This window comes from Gadus chalcogrammus, chromosome 1 (genome assembly GCF_026213295.1).
Source record: "Gadus chalcogrammus isolate NIFS_2021 chromosome 1, NIFS_Gcha_1.0, whole genome shotgun sequence".
Classification (NCBI taxonomy): domain Eukaryota; kingdom Metazoa; phylum Chordata; class Actinopteri; order Gadiformes; family Gadidae; genus Gadus; species Gadus chalcogrammus.
In genome coordinates, this window is record NC_079412.1 from 18,233,269 (window position 1) to 18,243,026 (window position 9,758).

Consider the following 9,758-nt stretch of genomic DNA (forward strand, 5'->3'; position numbering starts at 1 on the left):
TGAAAATGTCTTCCTTAAATCCGCGCGGACCCAAAATATCGAGTGGATGTGGGCCGGGCGGCCATCTTTGCTTTGGAGCTCTCTTTCAGAAGGTGCTACGAGTTCTAGAAGTCAAGTCTTCAACATTGTTTTTCAATGCCCCTCCCCCCTCCTAACCCCCCTTTGACCCCGCCCATCGATTCCCACTAACCTCACACTACACATACACACCCCACCCTGGGAGACAGGTACGGGAGAAGGGGATTGTGGGTAGGGTTCCCTGGAGTCCATATCTCCCAGTTGAAAGATGGGACTCCAAGTGGGAAGAAAACTTTGCAACACCAGAGTGGGTTGTCTCTGTGTGTGTGAGGCTGTGTATATTTTTTATTATTAATTTTATTATGACCATGATCATTTTTTTTGTTTTTTGTTTTTTTTTGTTTTGTTACACCTTTAATTGATGTAAATTGAAAAATAAATGGAAAATCCAAAATAACTTTGCCTTTTGTTTTTCATTGACAGTTTGATAGAACCAGATAGGTTGATTCAAAACCATTCATGCCTGATTTAACTGAAATCATTGAGGTCAAGTCATACACAACGTGGAGGGTAAAGTGTGTGTGTGTGTGTGTGTGTGTGTGTGTTCCTGTAGTTTCATGACAGACGTGAATCAATTAAAAATATAACCGCAAGCGGTGATTAACAGGGTCCGCGGAAAATTAAAAGTCAAGAACACACTAATGGAAGATATATATATAACATATAATTGTCATATTTAAGGAAAGATATTCCTCTTATAAACCTGAATTGCAGCCTCATTCACATTGTCAAAATGTCTATTGATAAGCACACAACATCCAGAAAACTTCAAGCACACATTTCTCAAGTGAATTAAGGGCTTTCTTCAAAGCATATACCTGAACAATCTTTGAAATTCTGGGGAAATTAAACATTGGTAGTCAAGAACACTAACGGAAGAAATATAAATATGACAGTTAATTATGAAGGATAAATGGTTGACAAAGAAGTTCCCCATAATGCCATACTGTGTCTTGGCAGTCAGATTCTTGGAAACTAATGAGCTGGAATGTTGATTTCCTTGATGAATTTCAGGTGCTGTTCAATGTTGTGTTTCCTAAATGAGTGGCAATGAGTTCATTGTCAAGTTCAGCTTGTTCATAATGCTCTAATCATGGGTTTTATAGATGCATCTGATTCTAGAGATTAATATTATGAAAGAATTTTGAGTCGGGGTCATTCTGGTGAGGAGAAATAAGCCTAATTCGTGATTTTTTACAATAGTGCCACCTTTGGGTTCAGTACCACAAATATGGGTTTGTGGGTAGTGGGGGTTATTGGTAACCATCCATTTGAGCGGGAAAAAAAACGTCACAGAAACAATAGGGGACCAAGCAACTTCTCTGCTCGGACCCCTATTGAAGTGCTGAATGGAATTGAAGTACCTGGGTAAGGAAGGATGGATGACTCCTTTTAGACTGAACAGGCACCAATCAATGACAAGAACTTTATGACTGAAATGATGTAGATTGTACGTTAGCCTTTCAATCAACCGTAGAAATCCAATTACATCCCCGAAAGCATTCCAATAGATCTAATCGATATTTACTATTTACCGCACTCCGTAAGTGATTTAGCAGATGCTTTCTCCCTACTGAGCCTACAGCAGGCACCCAATACCTATAAACTGGCTGAACTCTGTAAACCATGGAGGAAAAACACGTAGACACGTTGAAATCTCAAATTCAAAAATGTCCTTTATTACTATCGCCAAACTAAATTAATTGTCAAAAAACTGCAAGGTGACATTTGAATACAAATGGATGAGCCTTGAGAAATTCTTATGAATTGACCACTGTATATAAACGGTTTGGCATTGGGCAGGAAGGAGGGTGTGTGTGTGTGTGTGTGTGTGTGTGTGTGTGTGTGTGTGTGTGTGTGTGTGTGTGTGTGTGTGTGTGTGTGTGTGTGTGTGTGTGTGTGTGTGTGTGTGTGTGTGTGTGTGTGTGTGTGTGTGTGTGTGTGTGTGTGTGTGTGTGTGTGTGTGTGTGGTCAGGAGCAGAGCTCTGTGAACAGGGTGCTGTTGCCGTGGTCCACGAGCCGTTCCTCAGGCTGTGGCATGGCGGGACTCCCATTAAGACCCAGGTGGGGAACGCCGGCACTCAGGAAATAGAAAGGCACGTGGGTGATCCTACCGTTGGACCAACACTGGGGGGGTGGGGTGGAAGGAAGAGAGAGTCTCAGTCACCGACATCCAGCAATGTACAACTACAAACATCATTAATGAGTGAATACCAACGCAACTTCCCGGGGCCCTTACCACGGTGAGCATGGCTCCGTGAGGGAAGTTTGGGCTGAACTGCATCAGTCTGGGCTCGGCCCCCGGCTCTCCCTGGATGAAACCGCTGTTGGAAGAACAGGAGACACGGGTCGATCAGGGACACAGTGAACCACTCTGCCTGGAAGACGCTCGTCGTAGCTCTGGGTAGGAGCTACAATATGCAGTATACAGTACAGTAGTACAAGTATTCACACAACCATCATACTAGCACACTCCTGTGGAACATACAAACACATGCATCAGATCAGTTTTAAAACAAGGCTTTTAAACGGAGTTCAAGGTCAAAGCTAATCACCATGGCAGGAGCTCAAAAATAGGATCATTTCTGGTCTTGAACACCGCTATCATAGCAGGCCGGGCTGCTGCTTCAGAATCCCCTGAGGAGAGACATGGAATGACATCCGTTAGAGTGGCAGCTATCTATTCTCCCAACATCAAAGGGTCAGAGTGAGAGGGAATGAAGAAGGAGTATAAAGAGGATTGAAGGAGGAGTAAAAGAGGAGTAAAGGAGTCACCTTTGAGCAGTACTGCGAGCCTCTCCCCTCTGGGGTCCCAGGCCAGCAGCTGGACCTCACCGCCAACACTGGAGGACAGGGAAGGAGGAAGGAGGAACCGTACACATGTGAGTCACGCGTATATGATGTGACTCATATCAGGGTGCGATGCTGAGACACGGAGTAAGCAGCAGGGGTAGCCGTGTCCGTGGTCTTAGCCATGGCCCCATAATGGATCAGGCGAGGGATGAAGTGGCATTGGAGCCTCTCTTACATGATGTCCCCCGCGGGCGTTGTGAAGGTCGTCTCTGATAGGTCGGCCACGACCGCTGCTGCCTTCGATCCCTTCATAGTTCCTGAGGTTGAACCGAAATAGGTCACGAGTTGTGGGGTCGATATGCAATAGGAATTTGGAATTTGTGTTTTAGGTTTGATACAATATTTTATAAAATATGTAAAAGTTGATTCAACCCTTGCAAAATACAATACAACAATTAAAAATAGCATTGAATTATGTTCATTCAAATCAAAACAGTAGGAAATGGCATCCCAAAAAAGTGAGCGTAAGTATAGTTGTCCGTATAATAGCCCTAAAGGTGTGTGTGCTGACCCGTTGTGTCGCTGAAGGTCAGGGAGTAGATGACCGCCTCCCCCTGGATGGTGAAGAGCAGGCGGCTCCCGTCAGGACTCCAGCAGCCGGACTACCGGGAGAAGGAGCGAACACATGGTTAGGACACACTCCTCACGGTTAGGACACACTCCTCAGGGTTAGGACACACTCCTCAGGGTTAGGACACACTCCTCACGGTTAGGACACACTCCTCAGGGTTAGGACACACTCCTCAGGGTTAGGACACACTCCTCAGGGTTAGGACACACTCCTCAGGGTTAGGACACACTCCTCAGGGTTAGGACACACTCCTCACTGAGCGCCACACAGGTAAGTCTTAATAAGGGGGAAGACGCACCTCACAGCGGCCCTTGAGACAGGGCCAGCGCTCACACGTCCACATCCTGGTCTCCCAGACCCTAAAACACAAGAACCAACACACTTTTGCAATCATATTATGATATACATACATTGACTGGTATCGGATATAGTCATATACTACATCTTTTGTAACAAGAAGTCCATTAACCATCAAACACCAGAATTTGGATTTAATCCGACATAAAAAAATACACTGTTTATGGCTTGAAACTGAAAGATTATCCAAATAATTAGTTTATTTTTACGCACCTCATTTTAAAATGAGGTGAGTTTCATTGGCTTTGGTTTTAATTGGTAAAGCCATGTTCTCACCAAAAGCTAAGCAAAATGTTATAATGCGAAAATTGTAAGGGTATTAGCGTCTTCGCATTGACTTTGTATGTAATCACGCCGCGCAATTAAACAAATTGTTTTTGCATTTGGTGTGAATGCAGCTTTCAGAAAGCAAATGCAAGACATCACTTTAGGTTGGGACACTTTTGATGGCCATTCAATTAATCAATAGGAGACCTACATCGGTGCTACATATGCATGTTACAATCCCTATAGCGTTTGCATCTCGATTATAAGGCTCGATGACAGCAAATACTGGACACAGACCAAAAATGTGTGCAAAAATATGTCAGTCATTTATACAAAGCGCTCCTCAGCCTCAACAAGCAGACCCTAACCCTAACCCTAGGGTGAGCCTCATGAACACCCAACCTCTGTCTACACAGACCCAGCCAGGGCGCAGCTCTGACCTGAAGAGAGGAGCGGGCGTGGCCGCCAGGACGTGGCTGCCGTCGGGGGACCAGGACAGGAAGGACACCCCCCCCCCGCCCACACGCTGGAGGGGCACGCTGCTCTCCGCCGCGACGTCCCACACCTCTCACACACACACACACACACACACACACACACACACACACACACACACACACACACACACACACACACACACACACACACACACACACACACACACACACACACACACACACACACACAAAAACACACATATAAGACGGCAAGAAGCCAAAACAGGGATCACAGATACAAATACTGGGTATTTGTATCTGTGATCTCCTACGTCTACGTCTCCTACGTCCCCCGCTGCATACAGAGCAGTCCTGCTCGGTTAAAGCAGAACTTGAGGGGGAGATGCTTCTTCTGGATCAGAAAACAAAATTATTCTGATCCAAGTTTTCTGGGAGGGAAACCATAACTGTTGTGGAGATATTCTACTGAACAGAAACTGATTTACGAAGGAGATTGTATTTCTGCAGTGGTCAGTCTACCCGTGATGGTTTCAAATGTTTACAGACACTTTTTACTGTTTGCTGGCTGAGTTTGTATTTGCTTAAAAGCTAATGACACGCTTACTGATCCAGAATGCAGCCCCATGATGGGTCAAAACAAATATGAAGCGAACCCCAGATTTAAGCTTGTCTGCCTTCAGACTTTAGATTAGTACCTTAAGTCAAACCAAAATATCTGCAGCTCTTCCTGTGCAGGATACAGTAATGTATCTCTGACCCGAAGCAGCTTGAGGCTGCCTCTCCAGCTAACTGCGTACATTGGGACGTGGTTATCATGGCGGTCGAGCGGACCACCTGGAGATTTATGGAACCGGGACAAGCAGAATGACTGTAGAATGACTGTCGGAACGCAGCCATGGGGTCACTGATGGGAACGCGAGCTAGGTACCATCATGGATGTGTCCACGGGGGAGGCCGACACCAGGAGGGAGCCGCTGGGAGACCAGGCGATGGAGGTGACCGGGGAGTGGCCCGGGTGAGACAGGACCTGGGCACAGCCAGAGGACGGCCTGGGGGGATGACCAGAGGGTTTACTGATGGCTTATCACTGTATGCACGACAAAAATAAATGGAATGTTCATCAAATATTTTTTTCTTTTGAAATGACACGGCTCTTTTCACTGCCGTGGAACACTCCGTTCACTTGCATGGGCCCCTCCCGATTATATTGAATTATATTTGATAATTAACCGTTGCTAAGTATAATTAACCGCTGTCAAGGAAAGTGGACTTTTTGTCGTCTTGTGTAGCACTCCGCAAGTAGTCCGGTAACTTATCAACCCCAGCGTACTCGGTTGCTAAGCGACGTCAATGTCTTTGCCGGACAATTTCTCTGCTGATCAACACTACGAATGCTGGAAACAAATAAATTGTAAAAAGACACACCATGTGAAGTTATTTTTTCGCTTTGGCAAGTAGCCGTGTAATAAGCGGGATAATGTATAGAACATCGCCGGTCATTATCGAAAATAAGCCCCTTCAGGGCGAAGCAAGACAACCCCGCTTCGCGTCGGTGTCCGGTACGCCCCGTCGGGGCTTATTTTCCAAATAATGACCGGCGTTCTATACATTATAACTTACATGATTACCTCGCATGCAGTTTAAAGGCATTCAGACGATAGAGGACAACAAAATCAAGATTACATAAGGGATAATATACTACAATTAAATAAAAAAACATATGACTAAGACTATACAAGACCAAACCCATAAAAAGTGTAAAAAAGCGCAAAGTTCCCTTTGCAGTAATGACCAGCCTAAAAAAAGCGCAACCAAAATGTTTGCACATTTCCACCAAAACGTCAAGCGTGTGTATTGAACCTAAATGACGACGTTGAACCGTTCCATTTCGAGAGCAGGGCGGCAGAGCTCGGTCGCCCAGCATTGTAGAGCTACGCTGTAGGTGTACCTGATGGACAGCGAGCAGGGGTCCACGTGCCAGACCAGCAGGCAGGTCTGACAGGCCACCGCCAGCGCGGACGCACACAGCGGCTTCCACTGCACGCTCGCCACGCTCCTCTGCAGCCGGTGCTTCAGGGTGGGGGGCGTGGCACTGTGGGAGAGAGGGATAGAGAGAGCAGGAGATAAAGAGAGAACACACCGTACGGTGATGCAGTGGATCGACCCAGATAGGGTGGTACTGCTGCCCTGACACGCAAACTGTGGGGATCAGATTGCAGGGAATGACAAGCACAAATTATAAATGCTTCTCAGGGTTTTAAATTTCCCTCAAGGACGGACGTGTCTACCCCGTAACAATAGGCTCTTATCTTACTCGCCGCTGTTCGGATATAACGCTATTATCAGGATTACACTGCCTTGATTCCTATTGTTAATGATTGTTCTCTAAAGTGCGCGGGTGGCTACTGTTTTGGATCCTACAGCTTGTCATTCAAGCATACTAAGCAGGCCTGTGTTACGGCTGTCTGCACAAAGGTTACGTTACCTCTTGGGATTGTAGATCTTGATTGAATCGTCCAATAGAGCCACAGCAAACTTTTCTGTATGAGGATGCCAGGCAAAGGCGCGCACTGCACAGTCTGACCTGGTAAATCATGGAGCAGAAGAATCCTATTTACAAAAGTATTAACTGAACAATGCTCTAAGCAAGGGGATTTTTTTTCCCCAATACAACGTTTTCATATTAAAAATCCTAACTTTAAGGACCACATAAGTTATTGCCAAGTCCTAGTGAATGGTTTTACTTTGAATGCATTGAAACATTACATAGAACATTGATATGGAAGGACAACTATAAATACTGCAGACTTTTGTTCGCACAGAAAAGGTTCAAACGTACCAGTTCAGCACCTGGGAGAACTCTGCAATCATGTTCTCACTGCTCAACTAAAGAGAAACACAAAAAAGGCTGAGACCAAATTTTCCAAACCCTCTTTTGTTCAACAACATCGCCAAAGATGCATCGCTGGTATTTCTCCTAGGACTCCAAACAGACGATTCGACACAACAAATGATGCAATGCATCGTGAGCACTGGGCAATGTGCATCTGACGAATTCGGAAAGTGTGTGTGCGCGTAGGTGCGTGTGAGAGAAAACAAGCATTCTAAAACGTAAATAACAACAACAACCACAACAACAACCTAGCCTACTAAAGGCGTTACCTTGAGGTGGGGGAACAGGGCGCCGTGGAGGGACGAGACCCTCTGGAGCAGAGCCAGGACACAGCCCGAACTCACAGAGAGCCACTTGGGTGCTGGGAAGCCCCAAAAAACAAAATAAAAGTCCACACTCATACAGTATATCTCATCTATTAACAAAGTAAAAGTCCCATAATACTACTGTTTTATCCATCACACTTGGCTAAAAGCCTCAATTTAGGTGCTTCTTGTGGCTATTAGAGTCAAGCTATTAGTTTATTTTGTATATATTCTTCATAGTTATTCAGTTAAATTTAAGTAAAGTAACCATGAATCACTATCTTTTTTGTTTATTCGGCAAATCACATTTGTTTTGCGTTTAACAATTTGAGATATCAGCAAGAAATATTGAAAGGGCAACCTCAGTCAGTTGAATATCACAATAGTTAATGTCACACCCTTGACTCCATGTGGTGGGAGGGAGGAAGCTCATGGGTGTCTATAAACAGAAGGACAGCAGCATCACCTACCCTCTGTGCTTGAGTTGACGATTTCTTCTAGAAGCCCGGTGAGCCCTGCCTCCCGCCTGTCAACCACCAAGTTACAGGGTGAGATAACCCCCAAATCATTGTTTCAGCTGAAAGCTGTGTTTGGGTCTCAGAAAGTGTTGAACATTTCTGATGGAAAGTTGTCAAACAGGGGAAATTCTCTGTAAAATACAAAAATTCTGCTACTAAAATAGATTCCAAGGGTGGGAGTTTTCTTCAGGCTGCACACGCTGGCTCGAGCATTGTGACGTGTGTATGTGTGTGTGTGTGAGACGTGTTTGTGTGAGACATGGAGGTGTGTGTGTGTGTGTGTGTGTGTGTGTGTGTGTGTGTGTGTGTGTGTGTGTGTGTGTGTGTGTGTGTGTGTGTCTGTGTCTGTGTGTGTGTGTGTGTGTTACCATGACGTGGCGCTCCTGATCCACAGTGTCTCAGAGTGCTGCAGGAAGGCCGCCTTGCTGCTGTTCTCTGTCCGACTGTGTGGCTTCAGCGACTCCCGGGGAAAGTAAAGACTCAAGGGACCATAGTCCTAAATAAAATACAAACCACAAACGGATGTCAAGAAAGATACATGGATTTTTGTTCTGAATATCAGTGAGGGAATAGGGGTGAGGTGATAATAGCAATAAAAATAATGAATGATTCCCACAATAACAATAGTTATCCACAGATACTCTGTGAATACCTAGAATTCTACTAGCTCCACTGTGCTCCATCGTCACACTTGTGAGGATTAATTAAATGTTAGTCAAGCTCATGTTTCATAATAAAACGAACATGAGTGCACAAAGTGAATTGACTCTTCAATGCTTATTGATCATGTCAACAGTGCGTTTACATACTAGAGACACATTGACAATCCCACAACAGCAAAGAATAATATAAGAATAATATCGCATTTTTCGGACCTGTTTTTGACAGCTCTCCGTGGACACCAGCTCGTTGTTGGTCTCGCAGAGAGTGATCTTTCCAGGGGACAGCGGAGGAGGGAAGAACGCCAAGGAGCACATGATCCCTGTGTTGACAGCTCACAACTGCCTCTGTTACTACTGGTAGCACCTGCAAGAGATCACAGTGGTCACACAAGTGTGCGCTGACCATACAAATAGTGCTGTCCACAATGCATGGATAACACAACCATAACAGTATCAATGACCCACCAGATGTGAGCGCTACCTTGTTGGCTAACTAGCAATGTCCTCGCTCAGGCTCAGTTGCATTTTGTTACGTTACTCATCATGTATTATCTGGAGGAACATAATGAGCAACCTGTTTTTAACAGCTTACTGAAAGTTGAAGGTTTCTAGATGAAGTCAATCCATAGAGAGTAAATCCATTGGTAAGTCACTTACTATCCCGCCGAATACAATACAACACTACCGGAACCGGAGCCTGGGAGGTACAAACACTGCGCGGCTCAAAAAGCCGTTGTGGAAACTGTTGCCCTCTTCAGGATAAATTATTAAGTAAATTCATACTTCAACCGTAGAA

General features: G+C 45.1%; 1 protein-coding gene across 5 annotated transcripts; it reads right to left on the reverse strand.

Annotated features, from left to right (window-relative positions):
• Positions 1 to 1,756: 1,756 nt before the first annotated feature.
• Positions 1,757 to 9,682, reverse strand: aaas (achalasia, adrenocortical insufficiency, alacrimia). Of its 5 annotated transcripts, none has more exons than XM_056601539.1 (17): positions 9,620 to 9,682; positions 9,176 to 9,326; positions 8,669 to 8,796; positions 8,253 to 8,308; positions 7,747 to 7,838; positions 7,424 to 7,470; positions 7,070 to 7,168; positions 6,533 to 6,676; positions 5,513 to 5,633; positions 4,567 to 4,691; positions 3,801 to 3,861; positions 3,443 to 3,533; positions 3,107 to 3,188; positions 2,854 to 2,921; positions 2,634 to 2,715; positions 2,318 to 2,402; positions 1,757 to 2,205 (listed from the first exon to the last, which is right to left on the reverse strand). In XM_056601539.1, the coding sequence occupies exons 2-17, from the start codon at positions 9,275 to 9,277 to the stop codon at positions 2,050 to 2,052; spliced, it is 1,539 nt and encodes a 512-aa protein (XP_056457514.1). In that variant the 5' UTR covers positions 9,278 to 9,326; positions 9,620 to 9,682; the 3' UTR covers positions 1,757 to 2,049. The 5 variants fall into 5 exon arrangements, with proteins under 5 accessions (XP_056457514.1, XP_056457485.1, XP_056457507.1 ...); XM_056601510.1 differs by having other exon boundaries at positions 9,555 to 9,668; XM_056601532.1 differs by having other exon boundaries at positions 9,537 to 9,668.
• Positions 9,683 to 9,758: the final 76 nt, after the last annotated feature.

Bases quoted from the DNA above. Each gene is read 5' to 3' on its own strand.
- aaas (XM_056601539.1), bottom strand. From the start codon at position 9,277: ATGTGCTCCTTGGCGTTCTTCCCTCCTCCGCTGTCCCCTGGAAAGATC. The intron at 7,471-7,746 runs GTAACGCCTTTA...GTTTCTCTTTAG, and splicing joins CCCTGTTCCCCCACCTCAAG to TTGAGCAGTGAGAACATGAT. The intron at 2,403-2,633 runs GTGATTAGCTTT...TTCTTCCAACAG, and splicing joins ATTTTTGAGCTCCTGCCATG to CGGTTTCATCCAGGGAGAGC.